Raw genomic sequence first — 25,956 nt, forward strand, 5'->3', positions numbered from 1 at the left:
TAGTGCTGTGGCGCTGCAATCTTCGGCTATTTCTCGGGCTACTCAAATATTTTACGTTTTTGATACTAAATTAACATCTGAAGTATAATTTTTTATTGTTTTTATATTTTTCAATAAATTTATTTTGTTTGTACAAAATAAAAAAATAATTTTTAACGATACAATAGTCTTCGTTAGGCTTAACATCGACGAAAATTCAACGCGAAGCGACACGCAACGGAGAGAAATTTCAACATGGGATAAATTAATATATTTTTTCGTACATGATTCGTTATCCGAAAAATAAGTTATCCGAACCACTCCAGTCCCCAATTGATTCGGATAAACGATGCTCTACTGTACATACAGACTTGGCAGTGAGGTACAGTACCTCATCACGAATTTAAAATTATAGTAACGGAAATTCACCTTAATTAAATATGAAACATCTCTGAACTTTAAAAAATTTCTGACGACAGCTAGATATACCTATATTTAATTGTATATCTAAAGTAAAGATAGTCCGATCATTTATTAACTCGATGATTATTATAAGTTAAACTTGTGAATTGTACAGATTTACCGAGTTACGTAGCAAATTTCTGACGATATCTCGAATTTCCCGAGTGAATTTTATTAAGATTTATAGTTGATAAGATACCTGATTGTCTTCAGTAATTTGTAACACTATTCAGAAATAAACGTAAATTTTTTATGACTGCAGAAATTTCTCTTCCAAAACAATCCATAAATTGTATTTAAGAAAACCATTTACAATTAGAAAATATAAGAGATCCAGGGAATAGAGCGATAAGATCCGAAGTCAATCCAGATTCAGAACATTTTACAATATAAAGCCATTGAACCAGGCAGTTGTTTGCAAGTTTGCCCCTGACGAAAAGGCTGGCTATGCCAGTTTTCCATGTTTTCTTCACGTGCCCAACACTTAAACAGGGACCAGTTTCTCATAAAGTCCTCCTGAGAGGCACCCCATCTTGGCAGGTAGTTCAAGTGTTGATTTCCCTTATTACATCAATCTAATCCATTTTGATATATTTATATTTTATTATATATATTTATCTACTTTCTATAAAAAGAATATACACAAGTTAAGTATTTGCAAGTACTCAAAATTAAATATGCAAAAAAGTAACTACTACACTAGTTGAATCATTAAATTTCTCATATGCTTAAAATTAATATTATTATTCCTAGAACTATTTTAATTACAAAATATTAATTAAAAATGCATAAACTTGAATCATTTCTGAATGAAATTTTTTACNTCCCGCCTCTAAGCTTACTATATCTAGTCTCAACTAACATCTAGCTAACTCCGTTCTCGAGATTACGGAAGAACAGACAGACGACAGTGGAAATTTATAGCTCTAAAATTTTTTCAAATTGCAGCCCAAGATGGATTACCTCCCTGGGCTATGCTACTAATTCTACTTCCAGTTCCCACACCAAACTTTTTACAGCCCTGCACCAGAAGCAGAACAAAAAGCTCTGAAAATGTTTTACTTGTAAATCAAATTATAAATGATAGCATTTTCATTTTCTTTTTTGTTATTTTTGCACCTATAATTTAGATCACAATGCAAAGGATCGATATATATTGCACGGAATGATTGGTTATCAAGTCTAGAAATGGGATATAAAGAGAACAAAACAAACTTGATTGAAGTAGGATGTGAACTCAGATGTTTCCCATCCCTCCTGTACCAGCAAAAAAGTCAAAGGAACCATACCCACACATGCGACCCTTTGCAAGATATTCTCCTCAAAGGGTCAGTTTTTACCATATACCAGTACTACTGCTTATCCTCTACGCTCTGCACCACTTGCTTCAACCGACATTCTACACGTAGTCGTACACCTCATCACCAACACAGGTGCAAGTTCCACACCACCCTAAAACTACATAAGTACTCCACGAAGAGTTACATGAGCTGAACAGTTAAATGCAACAGTCATAGTGGAGTGATGCAATTCCCAACCACCTGCAACCTGGAAGTATACTGATTTTGGGGGTCATATCTAACAAAACGTCATGCATAGAAGTGCAGTTCATTTGACTTTTTTGCTCTATAACTCTGGTAAGTTTCCAACCGTCTCATTCACAAGTGTAATTATACCCTTGATTAATTAAAGAGTGTATATTGGAGAAATTGTTCTTGAATCCACACAACAAAGGTGAAGGTACTTTTCTTTACTTCACCCTGTCAATCATGAGAACATTTAACAAATGATGATTATTATTTTGTTTTTAAATTTCAGTGAAATTTCAACAAAAATGCAATTAATTTTACAGAATTATATCAGAATTTATGTGACTTTTACAGCAAAAAGAACTACGCAAGTTGACATACGACAGCTCTCAGAGTTGTCTAAATTTGATTTTACCTGTCTAAAGAAAAATGTCGACGTATTGCTCGGCATATTCGTAGACGAAGAGACTTTCCTAAACAACTTTAAAACTGAATTATAATTATTTTTCGTTTTATTTATGTATAAATATCCATTAAGGTAGCTAAGCCTAGAAAACACACGATATGCCATACCTATCACGAAGGCTCCCCCTTGCGGATAGAACTCAAGGACGACTTTTACGTCATCTGATAATTACATTTAATAAGAAAAAAATGGATGATAATACGGTATACGAGAAAAATACAGAAATAATGGCGCCTAAAATAAAACAACTTCCTTTCAGTCTTATTTTTTTGAAACGTGATATTTAATTTAAAATGTATATCCTTAATAATTTGCTTTTCCGGGTTTTTAAAATAAAAACGTTTATTTTAAGCAGGCATTATTTTATTTTTTTAAACAAAATAATATTTAAGTAATGTAAATAGTGAACACAACTTCTAAAGAATTATATTTTAATAAAATTTGTTGGTAAAAAATTAAATTAGAAGTATTTTATAATTTCTGTTCTTCTGAAACAAAATAATATTTAAGTAATTTCATTTGTGAATGCACAGGTCTACCAGGCTTGATCTAAATATACAAATGGCTCTAACTGGTATTATTTTTGAGTTTATCATCAGTAGACTTGCTAATCCAGCCATTCCTTGCACAGAGGAGTGCCAGATTACTGAGGCCTGTGGTACAGGTTTATTTTTGAGGCAGGTGGTGCTGATGTGCAATAATACTGTGTACAGAAATAAAACCAGAGTAAGCAATAGGATGTGTAACATGACTAACATTTTCATGGATACAAAACTACACAGGCAATCACACTAATGACAATGCCAGATAATTGAGTTGGATTAGTCGTGCTGCCATCTAGTCGGAAAGTTATAAGCCCATCATAAGGATTTAAAGTACGGCAACTGAACGGCTGCCTGTGCTATTTATAAAAACAAACATTGTATAGACTGAAAATGTCTTATCATTTCTGAAGCTACTGTTATCAAGCACATAAATATGAAGTCATTCAAAGGTATATCTTTTGGATGATCATTTTTCATGCTTAAGATCAGCCAATTTAATTTTTTCAACGAGAAATAGGCAATTAAAAGCAAGATACAAACATCCTGAAAAAAAATTATGTCTTTAATCGAAACAAAAGGTAATTCCATAATTTACATATTTCATAGTAAATTACTATTATTTACCAGTAGTAATATATATGAGAAACAAACTTCAATTATTTACTGGATCATATTACATTTTAAAAGAACTCGCCTTAGTATTAAATGCCGATGGAAATTGAGAACGAAAAGCGGAATCCTTCAAATATTTTCTTTTCGAATGAAGCAACGGACGGAAATCAAAGGACCGAAAATGCTTTGAGCATATTTTTGTATTTTTGTTAGGGCTGAAGTTAGCTCTCATTATTTTGTTTCGCCAAATAGCTTTCAGCTTTGTACTTTTAGGAAAGCAATGAAATGTTACATCTTTGCCAGTGTTACACGGTGAATTAGAACATCTTGGCACACAGCAAGTCCTTTTCTCAGCAATTACTCTTGCATTTTCTATGGTGGCAGCTATGATTATACCCTTATTGTGTGCTTCGAGTGTTCGCGGATAGATGGCACCACAACACACTGAAACTAGTATATTGATTCATTTGTTGTTGTCTACAGAACATGTTCATATCGGATTTCGCCTTATAACTAAAACTCATCTAAGAAAATTTGTTTATGAGGTTTTATAGTTCTTTAATGTGTTTCTACACAATAAAATTATAATGATCTTAAACTTACATTGCAAAGTTTGGCATTCATAGTCGGAAGCCATCTCTCTCTGCGACAATTCTGAAGCCATATTCGGCATCGTTCTTTATTTCTAGGAAATTTATGTAGTTTAAAACCTTTCTTTGAAGAATTTGAACAATTCATCGCACTGCAACCGGCCATCTTATCGAAATCTGACGTTAAAAATCCAACACAATGCTACCTATGACACCATAGTTCGACCAAAAATGGCGGATTGTTTTGCACTGTAGTTTACAATTTTGACGCCACGAGGCGCTTTTTTGAAAATAACAATTGAAAAATCCTTTATTAAAACGAATAAATTCGCTTAACTTTTCTGGAATTGCTTAGCTTTTATGGTACACTGCAAAATTTCCTACTTCTAGAAATTTCACTTTCAGTTCGGGTTATGTCACTAGGCATATCCTACAGTGGCCAAGCAGTTCCGTCACCTGAACAATGGGATTGAGTCGCCTCGCCTGGGCTGGCTACGTGGAGTTTTCCGGGTATCTTTTCCACGTCTGTAACACCTGAATAGGGGCCAGTTACTCTTAAAACACCTCCCTAGGCAGATTGCCCAAGTGTTGCGTTGCCATATTTTAACAATCAATCACTAGGCATTATTAAATTATTACAACGAACAGACGAATATACTTTAATCTGTAATCTATATACTGTGCTTCTATTCCGGAATCAGTATATAAAGGATCAAAATACCTTAATATTCTATGAATTATCACATCCACTGACGCCGTAATCTCTAACCAATAAACAACTTTATTTTACCCATATGCATTTCGGAAATTACAATATTTCTCTCCTCGGTGGGTTTTCTTCTATACAAGCTAAACAAGGCACATACAATTTTCCTATACACTAGTAAATACATAAACACAACAATATACAATGACATCTACTAAAAGCCATTAAACATTTTACCTTCTAATTTCAATGTTTCAACCGTTTAACTCAGTGTTTCTCAAATTTTTCGTACTACCGCCCCCCTTTAGCGCATACATTTCTTATATTTTTGTTGATTGTTTCAAAATGAATTTTTCCCCCTTTACTTCAACACTCATCATCCAATGGCTTCCAGAGCTCCAATCTTTTACCACCCTCAAGGAGATTAGCGCCCACTTTGGGAAACACTGGTTTAACTACTTACATACTCAAACCATTTTCATTTATTTTTAAAAAACACGATGTTAACCTTTTGTACTACATAATTTTCTTGAAACTCCTCTCCAACTCCTGACATACTGCAAATACTCGTCAATAATGCCGAAAATCGACACATCGAAAAAGATAGCCTTCTCCCACATTTCAGAAGTTCAGTTTATGTGGGCATTAGCTAATGTTCCATGATGTTCAATAATTTGGTCAGCACTGTACTGTACTATCTGTATTCCTTTGCAAAAGATATTTTGTTATACACACAGTAAGACCCCACTTAACGCGGGGGATGCGTTCCTAGACAACAAAGCGCTAAGCGAAACAGCGTTAAACATAGAGTAAATAGGGATAGGGGAACGCAACCAAAAATAAACAAATTTTACTTTAATTTTAAGTTATATTATTATAGAAATTAATATAAAAATATGTTAAATAACACATAAACATATGCACACAGAAATANTTTTGCAATTTGATAGAAATAACCCTCCCTCAGTACTTCACTAAGATTCTCAATCATTAGTTGTTACTAATTTGGTAAAATTACTGATTTTTGTTCAAACTATGGACTGCTAATGCACCTAAATTCAAGTTTCAAATATTATGGGATTCCGAGATACGATAAATCTGAGTTCAATTTTTTTTTCAAAACATAAATGATGTTATCTGAAAATTCCTAACGTATAAATATTTACTAAAAAGTAGAGTTTCAATTACCCCAGTACCTCTTTGTAAACCACATTTGTGGTACTGCCTTTCGGGGCTAAGACTTTTTAAGCCTTAATTCTCTCCCTCTTCCCCTGCGAGGGAATTTCGAAAAATCCCTTCTTGGTGTGCATTTTCATGACGTATCCTAACTGTGTACCAAATTTCATCTCTTTAGGTTCAGCAGTTTGCTCTGGGCGATGACGAATCAATCAATCAGTCAGGCAGGACATGTAATTTTATATACATATAGATTAATCATGTTTTATAATATACAAATATTAGAGTATAAAAATCTAATTAAATAATGATTAAACTGATTCTTTGAAACTTGAATTAATTTTATTTAATAATTTTACAGCATTGCAACTTGTTTGCAACATGAACAAATGAGAATAATAAACACAAATGAACAATTTATATTGTTTTATTTATAAAAACATAAAACAGTTTTAAAATTAAAAAAAAGCTTCATTCATCAATATTTATATATAGGCATAGTCATGATATATGCATTATTAGGAATTTAAAATGATCTAAAGAATTATATTTTAATAAAATTTGTTGGTAAAAAATTAAATTAGAAGTATTTTATAATTTCTGTTCTTCTGAAACAAAATAATATTTAAGTAATTTCATTTGTGAATGCACAGGTCTACCAGGCTTGATCTAAATATACAAATGGCTCTAACTGGTATTATTTTTGAGTTTATCATCAGTAGACTTGCTAATCCAGCCATTCCTTGCACAGAGGAGTGCCAGATTACTGAGGCCTGTGGTACAGGTTTATTTTTGAGGCAGGTGGTGCTGATGTGCAATAATACTGTGTACAGAAATAAAACCAGAGTAAGCAATAGGATGTGTAACATGACTAACATTTTCATGGACACAAAACTACACANGTAAAATATTTGAGTAGCCCAAGACATAGCCAAAGATTGAAGCTCCACAGCACTGGCGAAAATTTAAATTTGCCGACTGGAAACCTTTCGGATGATTGACTTTCGGAAAATCGACGCTCTACTGTATATAAAAGAAATACTTGACTAATATACTTTTTATATTTCTTGAGTGGAAAAGTTATAAATGTTTACTTTGACACAAAGTATTATATGCAAAAGATGAGTATCCCCGTGTTTCTTTATGCAGCGAGAGTGTAACGAAATGACGTCACGAGCAGTGTTGGCCAATTAGAAACCAGTTTCAGTGTGTTCGCTGTAAAGCGCTTCTCGAGCGCTGCATAAAGAAACGCAGGGTAAATATAACTTACAGCAACAAGTGTAGGTGTGCCTCAATATCATCTATTATTGCATGATTTTTTAGCAAATTCTACCTGTTCACAAATAAGTGATGTTCTGGAATATGTGCTATATAATATAAAATGGATTATAGTAATTTAATTACATGACTGAATTTAACTTTATCATCATTAACAATGTTGATGATGATGAGTCAATGAATGTTATTAACTTGTCTAAAGAATTTTTTGAATTTAAAATTAATAATTCTTTGGAAGTTTACTTGTGCTTTATGTTAACAATTATAAAATAAAACTTAAACTGTTATCAATAGTAAGTGGCTAAATAATTGGAAGTCAACAGAATTATTAATATAACACAATACTTAATTTTTAAGTTTATTAACAACCCAAAGCCCAATATATAAATATAGATACATAGCCAAACAATTGTCTTAAATACTCAGGCTATAAATCTGAGCGGGTGAAGGAATACTTGGGATCTGGGTGGTGCAACTAGCAAGCAGATGTTGCAGGTTCAAGCCCCCACTCTGGGCCAGTTCCTTTCTTCCAGATGATTCTAAATTATTTAAAAAATTATAATTATCAATTTAGATAACAGATGACATCTAACTCTAGTAGCAAATTGCATAGTATTAATTATTAAAATTAGCAAATTTATAGCTAGAGTATTTAAGGCTATGTATCTATACCAATTTTTGTTCATTTTGTGGTAATGTCCAATTACTTTTTCCTGGATTCTTACTTTGTAATGTGCTGCAACATCTTGAGGATATGTAATCGTCCTATCTTCTTTGTATTTTTCATACTTCAAAAGATTCCTGTGTTTTTTTGCTTCTCGAAGATTTCTCTCCCCTACATCTTCAAGTCTTTTACATGTATTCTTTTCACTACTTAAATAATTAGATATATTTGGAAAAATTGTCGGAATGGCTCCTTCTTTTAATTTCGGAATTTTTCTGGGAAATTCTTTTAACTGACCTTTCACTAGGCATTTGTCAATTCTAATAATGCTCGACTCGTCAAAATGTTTTATACATATTATAGGGTTTTTTAATCCAGACAGATCCGTAGGAATTTTTTGCAGCCAAATACTTCTCAGTGGCTCTTTTGGTAAACAAAAGGTAGAAAAAGTTTTCTTTTCACTTCTATAATTTGTTCTACAGCCACCGACACTACAACACCTCGGCATTTTGTAAAATTCTACATTTCTGTAATGTAATATATATCAATAATTATTACGTTATAAGTTTATTTTTAAGTACATTGTACACACACATAAACACAGAAAAAAATTAACTTCTATTTAAGTTTTGATAAGTCTTAAATAAAANCCTACCCTGTGGGCACTAACAGTAATAGGACCTCTTTATAGCAATGTAGTTCAAGTGTTGATTTCCCTTATTACATCAATCTAATCCATTTTGATATATTTATATTTTATTATATATATTTATCTACTTTCTATAAAAAGAATATACACAAGTTAAGTATTTGCAAGTACTCAAAATTAAATATGCAAAAAAGTAACTACTACACTAGTTGAATCATTAAATTTCTCATATGCTTAAAATTAATATTATTATTCCTAGAACTATTTTAATTACAAAATATTAATTAAAAATGCATAAACTTGAATCATTTCTGAATGAAAATTCTTTACAAATTAAATGCAAAGTATAAAACACAAATGCAGCTTCTGCTAATTAAATGGCAAAGCAGCAAATATTTTTTGCTACTTTGAGGGTAAATGAGAAAAGTTCAGGAATTGCGAAATTGATGTTTGCAAATGTATGTATGTTAGTACTTTTTTTAACTCTCAACCCTGTGGGCACTAAGAGGGCTTCTTTTAGCAAGCCCATTATCGGTTTGGCCAGGTCAACAATCGGGCGGCCGGGTGGTGAGGAACGGAGCCCGACATATCTGGACGAATCACTCCCGAAAAATTCCTGAGATTCTTCGGCCCATCCGGATTCAATCCCGGGTCCCCCAGAGCGGTGGGCTGCCATCTTGACCACTCGTCCATCCGGCCTGTGTATTAGTACGTGTGATTATTCTGTAGACGCGTCTTACGTTTGGTATTCGGGATATAATAATTTATAAACTGACAAAACAGATCATTACAATTGTCAAATAAAAAATTTTAGTTTTCGTATGATCAAAATGATAAAATTCGTTCGGTGAATCGCGTAATTAATTCATAAAGTCAGCATATTATTCTTGTCATAACGTGCTATTTCATAATAGTTACTACACAACAATGCATCGAGTGTCAAAGGTAAATCCAGCTTTATAGACGTTCTAAATTTACAACCAAGGATCTGAATTAAGAAAAAATTGTTTTTAACGTAACAACTTTTTATGGTCTCATTCTAATTTCCTCATTTTGTAAATATCCTTCGCATTTGTGACACAAAAATTATTATTATTAGTTTATTTTTTGATGTTAACATTAAAATAGGAGATTTATCTTCAAAATTTGAATTTTCTGAAAATTATTTAATGGCCTTACTGCATAGTTGAGATGTTGCCTACCTCCGGGAACGAATTCGGAAACTCCGAAAAACTCCAGGAAGTTTTCGGGTGGTGGTCCATCTCATCTCGCCATCCGACACTCCCATTGTGGGCACTCATTAAAATAGGACCATTTAGCGTCCACAGAGCATAGAGGAAAAATTAGAAACGAAGCTAGAAATTTGTACTTTAACCTCTTGTTTTCGTTTTTTCTATTATTGGAAGTAAGAATAAGCACACTACATTTCTATGAAAACTGTGTGTGGATTAATTCTATTATCAAATAAGAAGGAGTCGATAAAGAGTCGAGGTCGAGGAATTCTTAAAAGGGTCGAAAGATTCGGGTTTCCTAGGTTTTTTCCCCCCTTTTCATTTTTAAAACTTTTTTTAACTCTCCCTACCCTGTGGGCACTAACAGTAATAGGACCTCTTTATAGCAATCCCATTATGGGTTCGGCCAGGCCCACAATGGGGCGGCCGGGTGGTGACGGACGGGGTCCGACATATCCGGACGGACCACTCCCCGAAAAATTTCTGGGAATTCGATCCCATGTCCCCTAGAGCGGTAGGCTGCCACCTTGACCGCTCGGCCATAATGCTTACATTTCCTGGGTTAAGGTGTCAGCCTAGGAACGAATCCGATCGAGCCGTAAAACCACATGGAATTTTCAGGTTTGGTCCATCCCGGATATGTCGAAATGTTCTGAAATTGGTATTCAAAAACCGGTTTTTATCGGACCCGATTAACCTATTTCGATAATTTCCAGTTTTTTCCAAAATTCGATCATTCGTACGAGATCCAAACATTGCAGATATTAATGTACATTTTATACTAGTGCAGCTACTGTATGTTTTTCATTTGTTTATGCACATACTAATCAGCTTGGGGATACAGCGAGTAAACTATACTGTTGATTGGCTGAAAAACCTGAAAAAAAAACTTTAATCAACATGTTATTGTGTAAAAATGAAGATGATTAAAGTTTCTCTAATGGGATCCTGGCTGTTTTTTAACTCAGGATATCCAGCAAATTTCTTAAAAGTTCACTTTTTTTCTTTTGTGTTGAGGTTGAGGAAATTTTGCAAATAGAAAGTATAATTAACTCATAAACTATCAGAATACATTTCTATTTATTAATTTTAATCCTGCTTATTAGTCTTTTAAATTTTTGCTAGTTATGTTTGCTTTGCACGTCAATAATCAATAAGTAGCCTATTTGTGGCAGGACTGAAAATTCTCTACTTGTCAGAACCTGTAATATCACGAATAATTGCGCCGATGCTGTCTTAATTTTTGACCATACCCAGTAGCTTCAATAACTGCATTATGCCAGGTTGTGCAAATTGGGCAATGATACAAACAAGTATGAAGTTTTTCTGATTATTGAAGCCTAACGAAATGCCGAATTACCGGGCTATAAGTTTGATGCCGCTATTAAAGCAACCGTGGCAGACAAATCAAGAATACTAACAACAAAAAAAGTACTGCAACGCATCTCGAGATCTTCCAGTCTACAGGTGAAAAAAACACATATGTCTTCTCTTAAATACATTAAAGACGATTCCACCCACATAGAAAGGGCTTTGTCGGTACCAGGACTTTTCATTACTAAAATGAAGTTCTGCTACCCTAGTGAATGACTGAATTCGTCCGAAACCTGTTAACATCAATCAAAGCTTCCAAATCTGATCTTGAAAGATGTTTGTGCAACTTGTGCACTAAAACACGTATTAGGCACGGGAAAACAAGTATCTAATCCGACACGAAAATTTCGCTGTAACGATCACCGAGTTATTGATCGATCATTGATCATTAAGTTATTTTTCGTGATCGACCTCCCGATATTCAGCAACATTCAAGGCTGCATCCACTTTCGACCGAATTTTTGTTCAGAGAGTGTTCAAACATATTCCATTTGCCGAATACTATAATGTAGGATTATCAACATGTATTTTTCTGAAAAAGCCGGATTATCGGGTGGTGCCGAATTTAAAACGGAATTGAAGTTATGCGCCGAAATGAAGAAAATTCCAAGATATATATATATATAATACTTTTAATTAACAAATCATTTTTGTATAATAATTAATTCACAGTATTTATATTATATTAAAATATTCGTATTTTTTCAATAATTCTAAATGAGAAACGTGAATTCACCGCATAATGGCTACAAAATTCAATATTTCGATCCGAATTTAAGTAATTTGTTAAATGTTCGCATAGATTTCTATTAAATACATTAATCCTGAATAATTATATTCCAAATTGCATTTAAGAAAAGAAAAAATTTCAGATGAATAAATCCGGCGTGAGTGGCGCGTTGATCTTTCAAGATGGCGGAAGACACCGGTGAGTGTTTTACCGGACACTGTACATCATTTGAATTTCATTCATTTGGTTTTGAGAAAAGATAAATGTGTTTCCACGTTGCTACATAAGCAGCGTTGTCGATTATTTTCTAGAATTATTATGCTTTACCCCGGTTTATATCGTAAAGCCGAAGTATAATGAAAAATGCATGCACACTTGACTGATGATTAAATTGTATTTTATTGTATCAACTTACCTGGCATAGGAAAGCTTTTCTTGTTGTCAATATATCTCTCCTTTTGATCTGTTTCAACCACAGTCTTCTCCTATACTGATCATTCTTCCCGCTTGGTATTCTATATAATTTATAACCTTGATCACTTCGATGACGACAACCGAAAATGCAGCACGTAGGCATGTTTAATTCCAATTAATTCTGTAAAATTCCACAATGAACACAGAATACGATTGGAAAATGAAGCGTGCAATGCGAGCTTGGATACAAAATGGCACCTGTTATGACACGTGACTAAAAATGGCGCCTGTTGTGTCACGTGACTACAAATGGTTAACAATAGATTTGTATTAATAATCAAAATCATCAACAAATTAATAATTACAATCGAGATTTTTAATGCAAATGATATAACTGAATAGCCTTTTCTTTAATCATAATAATTAGAATATATAAGATTTTTAATTTAATAAATATTAAAATAGTTATTTGGAAAATTGTGTGGATGAATGGTTATTAAATAATTTAAATATAAATGCTGCTTATTTTAAATAAAGATTTCACAATTGCTCTTCTAATTAAATAAAGATGCATTGATTAATTTAGCTGAAAAACCACTGAAAAACAGTAACTAGTTCATCATTATGAATATTTAATATAAATGTTCTAAACTGGATTAGAGCAGGAAGGATTTCATTATTACTATATTAATTAACAAGCAAATTAGGATCATTGCTATACATATAATTTCTACATTTATTAAATTTTGCATTAACCAGCCAATATCACAAAATTTAATATTTAATGCTGGCAATATTATATACAATGTGTTACAAAAGAGTGCATACAGATTGAAAATACTGAAAATAACAACAAAATCAGAAAATGAATTCATTAAATGTTATTTTCTTTGTAATATTTAAGTGTATTAGGTGAAATTTTTTTCCATTCTTGGACTAAAACCTCTTCTAAATTTTGTTTTGCTCTGATTTCAAAATTTTTTAAGTTAATTTTTGAACTTTGCCTATAGATATTCTATGGGGTTGATGTTGGGTGATTATGGAGAATCAGTCGAAAATGAGGAACATTATATACAATCCATCGTTACACAATATAAGGCACAATGTTTGGGATCATTACATTGCTGAAATAATACCTGGGCAGATCAGTTTTTTACACTTTATTGTAGACTATTTTTTAATAAATTGTGTAATTGCCCCCATTTTCTTATTCCAGCTGCTGACATACAGCCCCCAAATGAACACATTTCTTCCCCATATTTGAATGTTTCCTGAAACTATCTTTCTCCTACATTTCCTCCATACATATTTTTTACCAATACTATCATAGACATTAAATTTGCTTTCATCTTAGAAAAGTACATTTCTCCGGTACCAAATGTGCTATTTTTATAATACTTTACAAATTGTAATTCATTTTCCAGTAAATTTTTGAAATGAGGAGTTTTCTGACAGCAAATGCATGCTCTATATTGGGCTTTATCCAAAGTCCTGTTTATTGTAGATTTATGTACTGCAGAGCCAAATGATTCTTCAAGTTGTGCTTTGAGTTACTTTAAAATAAATCAGGCTCCTTGCTCACTGTATTTATGAGAAACTTTTCGTTTGTATGTTGACGTTTTTGTGACCAACCACTTCTTGATATATTATCCATAGAATCTCTATTATATAATCATTTAATAACACTCTGTATTGTTTAATAACGTTCTTTAATAAAGATGCTATATCTCCATATGAATATATATAACACTCTGTAGACTGAGAACTATTTCTCTTTCTGTATGGATAATTCCCTCCTTTTATCCATCAAAATCTGCCTTATTTAAGTTCTTTTCCAAATTTTGATAAAATGTATTATATTTTAAGTAGTCTAATAAGAAATAACAATACTTACTACATTTAATTTTAAATGATCTCTTACTGTATCTTTCTGATTCGTGAGAATTATCAGTGTATCTTCAAAAAACCTTTTGCTGTATGCAACAAATTAGAATGCAATTTAAACTTTTTATCTAATAATATGTTGCTACATGTTATTAATAGCTATACCAGTCGACCCCCCTATAACACTGTTGATTTTTCCATTTTATATGAATTCCATGTTGTACGAGTCACTTGGATTTTACAAATACGTGAACTATTCACAGCCTGGCACACGTATATGTAAAATCTAAGTGACTCGTACAACATGGAATTCATATAAAATGGAAAAATCAACAGTGTTATAGGGGGTCGACTGTACATTTTAAACAATTAGATACTATGTTTTACATATTTATGTAATGTAGTTACTGTAAATACTTTTATTAAAATCTATGGTACCTGTTTTGTATGCACACTTTTGCAACACTATAGAGTGGTTCAATTTGCTTGTTACTCTGTAAGTTTATTGTCGTGGTACATTTATATTTCATCATTCATTTCAAACAGTCAACACAAGTCCCTAAAATGTGGAAGAATGGCTCACTATAAGTGTATGGGCTCATGAAAGACAACAGACTGAAAAGAGCACAAAGCATGTGCAATAGGACTTCACAATATATAACAAAGATTTTATTGAATATTTTATCATTAAAATTGAACTATATGAGATATTATTCTAGATTTTTTCCTGTTTCCATCCAGATAAACAAATAATTTATAAATAACTTTTGTTGTTTTAATGATTAAACCATTGTCAATGATTTACTGTTAATTTCATTTACTGTTACTGTTCAATTACCATTAATGATTTAATTTGACTAGAAACATAGAAGATTGGGCATGTCTGTGTTATAATTGTGGAAGTGAAACTCAAAATAAGAATTGATGGAAATTCATAATTGTCAATGTTCATAATGGAGAACAGAAGGAAGACATGAAGGTATGATTTGTAATATATAATAGATGTGTGACTATACTAACACCTATAAACAAAAATATTATGAAGATATAGAAATTTTAAAAATTAATAAAGTTAATAGAATTAGCGATAATTTAGGTGTTAAAATTGATGAAGGATGGCACAATTATATCTTTAAAAACAAAATATCTTTGTGACGTTATCAATCTGTCTTGTCAAAACTGTTGTATAATTTGTATTTGTATCGTATTTAGTCACCACTTGTTCACCAGATGTTGCCTGTACCACACCTCCTTTGTAACCGCTCTGCACCTTGTAATAATGCCACCTTCAACTCTATTATTTTACTGTTGTGGTATGTATGTATAATTTGTTTGTATAATGTTATTTCATAACTGTTAACCTAGTATACTGTTAATTTTTAACTGTTTGTATTAGTACCCTTTACATGAAGCCACCTTGTAATATTATGAAGCCGTTCTATGCCTGTCTCCTTTGCACCCATTTAATGTTTACTGCTCATACCATTATAACGATTTGTTTCTTTTGTATAGTTTTGAGTATAATAACCTTTTTATATTAATACCAAATGTAGAGGGACTATTTCCAATAGTCTAAAATGCATTTTGGTTATTTATGTGATTACTCATACTCATGTACACCCTTTTTGTTTTATTAAAAGTTCTACATTGATTCCTGAGTGTTTATGTCTATTATCACTGGTGTGATAAGCCCTTATTATTATCTACCTTAATAGATATTTAATTTAATTTAATTGAAGACTATAAATTATTTGAAAATAGTAAAGTAAATTTAAATGATAATACTGGATTTATTGGACCGTAGCCTAATTAAATGTATATATAATTTGAACTAGACCAACTTACATATTATCTATACATTTAATTAGCCAGGTTACAGCTCAATGAATCCAGTATAATCATTTGTTTATTAATTGAGGCTTTGTTTACTATGCTTACTTGATCATGTATTTTGGTAAATTTATTGATAAAACTTGCAAAATTTTTATTATATAATAAATTAATTAGCTCAACTAATTTATTATATAATAATAACCGACAAAAATAGAAATATATAGGCATCTTGGTGAAAAATTTAAATTAAGAGATCGAGAATCTGACTAGCGATACATCAGTCTCTAAATAATTATTTATACTTAAGAAATAGTTTTGTTGATGATGAAAGAATATTTTTTGTATCATTGATAAAACTGTATCTCTTAATAACTTGATGATTTTGCTTATTTTATCAATGTTTGTCTTTATTTTATTGATATATAATCATTAAAAGACTCATCAAAACAGCAAAAGTAGTTTAAATGTCAAATGTTTTCAATTTCTTTAATAGATCATCTTCAGGGCAAGATTAAAGAGATCAAAAACAAGGAAGGAGTGATGCAGAAATCACTCAATTGTAAATTTGTTTGTAACAGGTGTCAACTTATTTGGAATAGACTAAAAAATTATCTGCATTCTGCACTAAGTCATGACAATAAGATTACAATATATATTTAGAATATTCTCTTCAGTTTAAATTAAAAAATATGGTGGTAAAATCCTAGGCTATCAAACATTTTGAAATCAATGATTTACTTAGGAAAAAGAACAAATAGAGAATGAGCAACAAAGATAAAGTAAAGTTGGTTTACTGGTAAGATCTTGAATGTCTGGGACATGGGTCTGTGGCTCCTTCAGTTTGAGTAAATAACTTTCTGCGAGGAGCTGGTGTGAGATCTTGTAACGGACTTTGTTAAGTCTTTACCTACAATAGGTTCAGATAACACTCGTAAACTTTTGGTAACAGTTCCATTATTCAATTGAAAAGAGGGTTCATCCATCCCTCTGCCAAAGAATTCTTTCAGAAATATCTGAGAGAAGGATCTTCGAAACATTTCAGTCAAATAGAGAGTTACATTCGATCATAATTAAGGTATACTTCATACCAAAATTCATATTGTATCAGTGAGTTGAGGCTGACAGAGGAAAATTTAAGTGAAATAAAATCTTAAGTAGCCTAAATTGAAACAAAAATCTGGAACGAAGTAACAAGGAACAGATTCAAAGTGACCTGGTGGGAAGAATGAGTAAATTGCATATGAAAATGGAGACTTAAATAGGGGCCAATTTCCCTATATACACAGGGAAATTGGTCTGTAGTTAGGTGTTACAATGTGAATGAAACCTAGAAAATGCCACGTGATCAGTCCGTTGGTGAAGTACGACTCTGCGACCAAGTGCATTTCAAAATGTTTCTGAGAAGGGATCATGATCTTCGCTGATTAGAAAAGGGGCATGGAAGGAAAAAGGTTAAGAAATTTTGCAAGGAGATTTGGATATTATGGAATCTTTAACCAACAAAATTTAATAATTTTGATGGTTAAAGATTGAGGTGGTGGGAAAATAGAAGAGGCTCATGAGTCATATCTGCCCTGGCCAACGGGCTAGCCTAGTTTTCTGGGTTTTCTTCACGTTTTTAGCATCTAAATAGGGCCAGATTTCCTTTGAACGTCCTCCAGGGAGGCATACTCCCACAGCAGACTGCCCATCGTAAACAAATAAAACCAAATCTAGTGAGGTCAGACTTAATATTAAATATAAAATTGATAAAATATTAATTGTTAATATAAAATATATCTAAAAAGTTTTATACTTAGACATTGTTTAAATTTTAGGAATATTCTATTACAGATCATGTGGGCAATAAAATAAAAGCATTTTATATTAAAAAAACTACATTACATTTGCACTTGTTTTCAGTGTTGAAGGTTCATTAAATATTCACATCACAGAATTTACTGCAGAATTTTTCAGCATTTTATAAATACTTCTTGGAATATCTTCTTAGTGTCTTGTGTCTTCGCCCTACGCGGACTTTTTGGGAATGGACGAACAGAGATGTCTTCTTCTCTCATATATTCTAAAATAGTTCCAGTAGTTTTTTCGATTGAACCCAATGTCTAAGGACCACATTTCAGCCTTGATCTAAATATTTTAGATTGATCCCAATGCCGAAGATCCATTGCGATCGATACGTCGGGATGGTGCCAGGACTCAGTTATTGTTGTTTGTTATGGCAATGCAACACTTGGGCTATCTGCCTAGGGGGATGCCTTCCGGGTGTTCTTTTTAAGGGAAACCGGCCCTATTTAGGCGTTACAGACGTGGAGAAAACCCAGAAAACTCCACATAGCCAGCCCATTCGAGCAACGCGTGAAACCACGACTGAACTCTCAGCATTCAGGGTACGAAGACTGCTTGGTGCGTGGTGGTGGGCGCCAGGACTCAGAAGGAAGTTCATCAATTAAAAACTCAACAATGCACTTCTGTAACAATTGACAGCGAAAAGTATTGTCAACGAGCACCAACAATAAGTTTATCAATTGTTGAAAAATGAAGTTCTTTTGCCTATTAATTTCATTTTAATGTTTTTTTAAGTTTTCATAATAGATTTAAATAAATTTTGAAACTCATAAACTGAGAAAAATCTATTTTTACTGGTTTTAGGGAGGACAAAAGTTTCAAGTGTTGATTTTTTCGAATAATAAAATTGTATCATAAAATGTAAAATTTGAAGTATACAAATTTAGATATGTATAAAATAATGAAATGGATGTCTGTAAAGTGATCAATCTATTACATGCAATTTTAGGAAGGAATATCTTCAAAAGAGAAGAGAAATACAGAGGAAGATGAAGATTGGTTTATTTGGTTATGGCTAGGTGATCTGCCGAGGGGATGCCTCTCAAGAGGACTTTCTATGAAGACTGGACCCCATTTAGGTGTTACTAATGTTAAAAAATCTAGAAAACTCCACATGAAATAAATAATAAAAAACAATGGGATCGGTGTAGACAAATATTAAAATTAATAAATTCTAAAAATTTTTCGGTTTAAAAAAATTTCTAAGAACCACAAGTGACGTTCACTCTTTAATTCCGACTTCGATAGAGTTTAAAAAAACAGAGAAAACCAGAGAATTATTTTCACTATTTCTTACTTTATTATGTTATCCATATATATTTCGCTATTTTAGCCTCTTCAGTAGATATTACACTGTCAAGTTGCCAGTACTATTATAGTTTATCAAGTTATCCCAGCATGCATCGACATATGCTCCGGTATTTAAATTTATACAATTTGCATGTTCTTTAATACAGTAATGTTCTATGATGCGTCTTTTTACAAAATTTTTTTCTTTATACAAAATTTTAATATTACTACGATCAATAAGACAATTTTTAATACTGCAGTGTTGTTGCCACGGGGATTCAGTTCTGTTCAATCGAATTGCCGCCTCATGCTCCTTTAGCCTCACTTCCAGTTTTCTTCCTGTTTCTCCAACGTAGCTTTTCCGTTCTGTGCACGTACACATCAATTCATATACGACTTCTGCAACTTCTAAAGGATTCTTCGATTGTTTTTCATTTGCTTTATTAATCAGACAAATACTGTTATTTAATTTATTTTTTTGTTCACCTACTAAATTGACTGAGAACAATTCTTTAATATAAGTTTTATATTTTTCATAAAATTTGAAAATATATGGAATTTTAATATATAAGTTTTCTATTTTATTATTTTTAACATTATATCTATTATTTAAATACGAATTGTACCACTTACGTATAAGCTGTTGTGGATAGTCATTCAATAAATATTTTTTAAAAAGATTCTTAGTTTCAATTTCAATATATTTTTTTAAAGTTGTTCTATTAAATATTTTCTTTAATTCCATCAAAAAAACATTTCTTTTTATTCCTATAGAAGAATATGACTTGTAATTAATCACCTTATTATTATTACATATTTTTTCGTATTTTCGGAACAGCAATGTTTCATTTTTTCTTGTGATTATTACATCTAAATAATTAATTTCATAATTTTTTTCTTCTTCATAAGTAAATTTAATGTTCTTATTTAAACTATTTGCATAATCCTTGATATTTTCAGCTGTAACGTTATTTGAGTCGTACAAAACTAATATGTCATCCACATATCTAGTATAAAAAACAATACCTTGGTACTGGAAGATTTTTTCATCTATTGATGCCATACAAATATCGGCAAGCTTTGGGCCAATTACTGATCCCATTGCGATCCCGTCTCTTTGGCGATAATATTCTGTAGATATTTTAAAGTAATTATTTTTAAAAGTAAACTGAATAAATTCTAAGATATAACAAGGTAAATCATATTTACTTAAACTTTCCATAATAAAATTCCAATTTATTGAAGGATACATAGATTTTATATCCAGACTTAAAAATCTATAAGTGTCTTTACTTTGACCTTGCATTAATCTTGAGATCAATTGATCTGCATTTTTTATAGTATATTTAGAGTCGGGGATACACTGCAAATAATTTTTTATATAATATTCTAAATTATACAATACTGAATATTTAAAATCTACTAAAGGTCTAAAAATCTGTCCAATCTTGTGGGTTTTAAGTCGAATATTAAGTTGTGGAATACGTACATTATTAAAATTGACGATCTTCTTAAATTCATTACTTGTAAATTCTTTTCTATATGTTTTCATTAATTTAATCAGTTTCTTTTTAATATCTTCTGTTGGATCACTAGGTAAAACTTCATATTCATCTGTAGTTACTATTTGTCTTTTCTTTTGTTGTAAATCTGAATTTTTAATAATGATAAGTGCATAAGATTTATCTGCTTTTATAATAGAAATTTGTTTATCTTTAAAAAACTTAATTAATCTACTTATTTTTTTATTTGTTTGAATTGCTTTTTTATCTAATATATAATTTTTATACACACCTTTTCCTTTATATATTTGAAGATCTTTACTTAAATATTAAACTGATTTTTGTCTTCCTGTTTTCCCGGTTTCCACATGGCCAGCCGGTTGGTCAGGTGCAAACCTGCAACCCGAATGGAATGACTAAGTGGATAAAACCGTGAGTTTTATCCACTGGTCACTAATGGGCTATAAGAGATGAACAAATGTTATTTCATCCCACAGTCAATCCAAAATATCCAGAAGTCAGTGGAATTAGCCCGAATCACTGAACCATCATCGACAATCGGAGAATCCAGAAAGAAGTGAATTTCTGCCCGATTCTTAGGAGAATCCCCGACATCCGGAAGATTCAGAAGATTTGTTAAGTGTACCTCCGAGGACTTCCTTTAGAATCCTCGGAGATACACTTAACAAATCGAATGGGTCAAGCTAAAGCTCTTTGGGTATTCATTAACAGTTTGATTGTTCAATCGAAAATGTTAATCTACATTTTCAGTCTGATATTCAGATTGAGATTGTTTCAAATAGAACTACGATGAGATCGAGACCCAAATGTGGACTGAGGACATAGAGTTCGATCAAAATAAACTTCACCCATAACATTTCATTGGAGAAGCACCTACAAAATTACAGAAACTGATAAAGAAGGCAAAGAAATTCTCTTGTTGCTTTGGTAGTTGAAAGAAGTCAAAAATGTATCCAGGCATGAACGATGATAGCAAATTTAGTAAATTACAACTATTATTTGGCATCTTGCAATAAAAATACTTTTATTCATTAATATGGGACAAATAAACTTACTTACAACAAGGGTTACCATAATTTTGGCACGACAATCCCAGATGTGGGGGAGCAAAATTTTGTTTGCCTACTTTCAAGCTGAATAACTCACTTGACTTTTTTCGAAAATTTCTGACATTTTGCACGGGGATTTGGATATTACGAGAGTGATGCTATGAAATTTTGATGGTTAAAGGTCATGGGGTGGGAAGATAAGGGGGTCAAGTGTCATATCTCGAGTGGGATTGACTTAATGAAGATTTTACTCGTTAGTATTTAAAATTTTTTAAACTCATCTCTATCCTCAAATTTAAGCATTTTGCCATTTTATAATTTCCTCTTCATGTCTGTGATTTTATAATTATTAATAAAAGGTAACAACAGAAGGCACCATATGCAATTTTAAATGTTTTTGCAAGGAAAGTTATACAACTCTAACTTTCCTGATTTTTTTCCCACTAGATAATACTTTCCTTACAAATATTGGGTTTTATAAGATCATAAAAGCCAATATAAGAATATAAAAGCATACTGCTACTGACCTTCTTTTTTAAAAAAAAAGCCAGTATCAGTACGCTAACTGGTAAAACACTACTATGAAATGATTACTTTCACAACATGAGCTGATGCAATGCTGTAAAAATCTCTTTTGCACCCTGCATATATATCCTTCAAATATTTAAAGCTTTATAATTTAATACTTTAGAAGTGCTTATATGATTTTTTTATCAAGAACTTTGCTATATGTATGTTTAAAAACTTCAACACATATTTTAAAGCTGTGTTGTTTTATAATTTTATAAAATCTATAGTGTACTTGATAAAAATTATGTGAAATTTGTTGTATTTTCCTAATTGAAAAGTAAATATTCAACAATTTATGCATCATTAATACCAAAATATATTATATAAAGTTCCATTGTTGTTTATATATAGAATTATTAAGTTCTAGTAACCACAAATCAGATATGCATAAACATCTTTTATTTTTTTTATACAGAAAAGGTTTAATAAATAAATAAAATGAAAAATTTGTTTTTTCATACTGAAAATACATCTAGCATTTACACATCATCATTTTAAATAAATTTAATTATTATAGAATTTTGAACTATAAGCATATTAAATATATTTAATAAATCCATAAAAAATTTCCACTCTTAGAAATATGTTTTTATTATTCTCAAGTGAAAACATTCTAAGAAAATATAACTCAAAATATTCGTAAAAAAATTTAAAATTGAATATTTGTTAAATGAAAATTCTTTAATGCAAATTTTATTATATTTTTGTATAGAAATCAGAAATATTTTCACTATACTTTTAAGATTTTCATCATTTATTTTATGAGAGAATCCCAATAATCTGGATGATACAAAAACTGATTCTACAAATTTCTTTAAATATTCAGCAAATTCTTAGCAGAAGTTTAAAGGTCCCATTTATTGATATGTTTTGAAGAAGAAAACAAATTTCTAAAATAGTTTTTGCAAATATTAAATATATTATATCTGTATGTGCTGTTAAAGATACAAGAGATTGACTATGGCTTTAAAATATTTTTTTGAAAATAGTGCACAAAATTTATCGAAGAGTCATTAAAATACAATTTCTTCTATTGAAGATACTTGTAAGTTTTTGTGGTTGCAGGAAATTGTTTAATCAATCAAATAATAATGCTAGATTCATTGGGATTAGACGAAATACAGCCTGATATTATTTTAATCCAGCATTACCATTTGATTAATTTATAATTTCAAGCTTAGTTTACTGTATAATTAGATGAAATCTTTGTGAAGAAGGATAAAAACTATTTCAAATGGCAGTCTAATTTTGGCTTTTATGACATAATTTTTAAAATATAAATAAATTTGAAAATAATTCTAAAGTAATGACTTACTTGTAGCCATCAAAGCTAATTAATTTTTAAAATATCTTTGAAGAAAGCTTATGGTTCTGTACCAATAATGCACTAGTTGTAAACAGAAGTGGTGAACTGGATGCTTCATTAATGCTGAAATTTATAAACAGTTTAAAAATTAATCAATAATTAAGCTGTTATCCTATTTGCTATAATACTGTGTGAGGAGCATTATAAGGTCCATTTCTGATTGTATTTAAAAAGTGGTGTTGATATGTGTATGTATATACTCTAAATAACAATGATAAGATATTCTGTTTCTTAAACTATTTTTATATTTAGCCAAAAAGTACTTTGTGACAAAAAGATTATTTCATTTGTAGTTTTCAGTATCAGTTATTTTCTTAACTACACTGAATGATACAAATAAAGAATGTGTACAGATAGGTGGATGCATATTAGGTTGTGTTTTATAGGGGAAACTGTTTTCTTAATTATACTTATTTGTTTGAAGGTAATTTTAATTGAATTCCAAATACATTTCAAACTGATTTGGATATTTATTATATCAGATTTTAATATCCAGATTATTGTGATTCTTCAAATATTTTATACAAATTGTCTCATTTGATTACATGAATTTCTGCTCTCTAATTATTCATTCGAAAATTACTCTAAATAGCACTTATCTTTAGTGGTATTTATTCATTGCAAGAAATACATTCATATTATAAAGGACTTTTATCAGAATGACACTTTTGATGTTTCATGAAACATTTTCGATAATAGTAATTTTCATACTGAAAAGATCCAAAATTAGTTAAAGATTATTCAGAATTACAGTAAATTTTTAATTCTTGCAATGCTATAATCAATACGCTTTCCTATAAATATTAATTTTAAGTACAATTTATATTGGAAGCTCTTACTTGCCCATGACATTGAGTCTATTTTTTTTGATGTATCTGAGCTATTTTAAAATTTTTGATCTCTATGGCATTTTCAATGACTAGTTGATCAGATTTACATTTTCAATTATTCTTGTAATGTTATTTAATAGAATAACATTTCTGTCTAAAACTTCTTACAAAACTTGCAACTAGTTTACTACATTTAACTTCTATTTAAAATTCTTCTTATAATAATTGAACTGAAATAGCACCTCTCCATAATAATAATCTTGACATTTTATTATGTTATTTTTAAAACTAAACTTTCCTTACAAATTTCATATTATAAAAAAGGCTTCTTAGAATAAAAAACTTTCAACCTAAAAAATAATCTTATAATGTGTAATTTGTAAGAAAAAATTATATATTCTTATAATTTACAAATTATTTAAAATAAGCATTTTATACATATTGTATACTTCATAGCTGAAAGTCGTATCTCTCATTAATGAAGATTTTATAATATAAATCTTCCAAATATTACCCTGTAATTTCTTTTAAGATATTTTTTAATTGGTTCATTAAAGCATTTTTCTTCCTATAAAATTCTTCTGACACACACTACACAGAGAATCACTCTCTCCACTACATGCTAATAAATGATTTTTTAAAGTATGAATCAAAACAATTTCTTTTTTCCATATTTTAGTGAAATTGTTTTCTGCTAATATTAAATCTCAGCATAAATGCAATATTTTTTCAGCACAATTCATAAATACACATTTTATTAGTCACTGTACTTTAGTCTTCTAAACATGATTCATCTCCTATAAAAGAAAGAAAAACAAAAAAACATTTAACATGGAATAAAATTTTCTTTTAAATCCAATAATTTATTTAAATTTTAAAATTGAGATAAATATAATAGTTATTATCTAATAGCCTATTATTCATGAAACACTTAAATATAATACAGGTATTCATCATATAACACAATAGTTAAGTTCCAAACAAGTGCAGTGTTACATGAATCCATGCTACGTGAAACAAAGGACTAATGCAAAACATAGGGTTAAGTTCCAGGTTAGCAAAAGTATACTATTCTTTTTCATTACTCAGAGAAATATGTTTATTAAAGCAATCAATAAAGTATTTCCAATCAATAATTAATTAACGATCACAATTAAAAGTGCTGTATTAGAAGTCAATATTAACTTTAGTTAAACAAGAGAATTTTCTTTTTAGAAAGTATTGTTGTCATCTCAACTTTTTTATTGATCTTGATCAGAAGTATCAGCTCAGAATCCATCCTGAAACCATCAGCCAGCACTGCACTAGCTATCTTTGCCTCTGACCATGACATCAGTGTGGATTTCAACCCTCATACTTA

At 30.8% G+C, this 25,956-nt stretch overlaps 2 protein-coding genes and 1 long non-coding RNA gene across 13 annotated transcripts in view; 1 reads left to right on the forward strand and 2 right to left on the reverse strand.

Moving 5' to 3' along the window:
• LOC111637882 (THAP domain-containing protein 5-like) overlaps positions 1–12,664 on the reverse strand; it is an 87,710-nt gene extending 75,046 nt beyond the window's left edge. For 2 of the 8 annotated variants that reach the window (XM_023383484.1, XM_023383482.1), the window contains exons 1-2: positions 12,408–12,502; positions 8,069–8,534 (exon numbers count right to left, since the gene is read on the reverse strand). Coding sequence is in view for 6 of the 8 variants with exons in the window: in XM_023383483.1 (XP_023239251.1) it covers positions 12,408–12,569 (162 nt within the window). In the remaining 2 variants the exon portion in view is untranslated. Of the gene's footprint in view, positions 1–4,196; positions 4,521–8,068; positions 8,535–12,407 lie in introns of those variants that run through there. The other 6 variants (XM_023383479.1, XM_023383478.1, XM_023383477.1 and 3 more) reach the window with 6 other exon arrangements.
• On the forward strand, positions 11,801–19,655 carry LOC111637883. 2 transcript variants are annotated; one of them, XR_002758749.1, is made up of 5 exons: positions 11,801–12,190; positions 15,152–15,269; positions 15,503–15,603; positions 18,918–19,386; positions 19,519–19,655. It is a non-coding gene; the product is annotated as an uncharacterized LOC111637883 (long non-coding RNA). The 2 variants fall into 2 exon arrangements; XR_002758750.1 differs by lacking the exons at positions 18,918–19,386; positions 19,519–19,655 and adding an exon at positions 15,687–16,204.
• Positions 19,295–21,827, reverse strand: LOC111637881. Of its 3 annotated transcripts, none has more exons than XM_023383475.1 (3): positions 20,748–21,827; positions 19,892–20,621; positions 19,295–19,696 (listed from the first exon to the last, which is right to left on the reverse strand). In XM_023383475.1, the coding sequence occupies exons 1-3, from the start codon at positions 20,808–20,810 to the stop codon at positions 19,317–19,319; spliced, it is 1,173 nt and encodes a 390-aa protein (XP_023239243.1). In that variant the 5' UTR covers positions 20,811–21,827; the 3' UTR covers positions 19,295–19,316. The 3 variants fall into 3 exon arrangements, with proteins under 3 accessions (XP_023239243.1, XP_023239242.1, XP_023239241.1); XM_023383474.1 differs by having other exon boundaries at positions 19,892–20,389; positions 20,468–21,827; XM_023383473.1 differs by having other exon boundaries at positions 19,892–21,827.
• Between the last annotated feature and the right edge of the window lie 4,129 nt (positions 21,828–25,956).

The sequence above is a fragment of the Centruroides sculpturatus genome, unplaced genomic scaffold (assembly GCF_000671375.1).
Source record: "Centruroides sculpturatus isolate CEXI.00-Female unplaced genomic scaffold, Cexi_2.0 scaffold1088, whole genome shotgun sequence".
NCBI lineage: Eukaryota > Metazoa > Arthropoda > Arachnida > Scorpiones > Buthidae > Centruroides > Centruroides sculpturatus.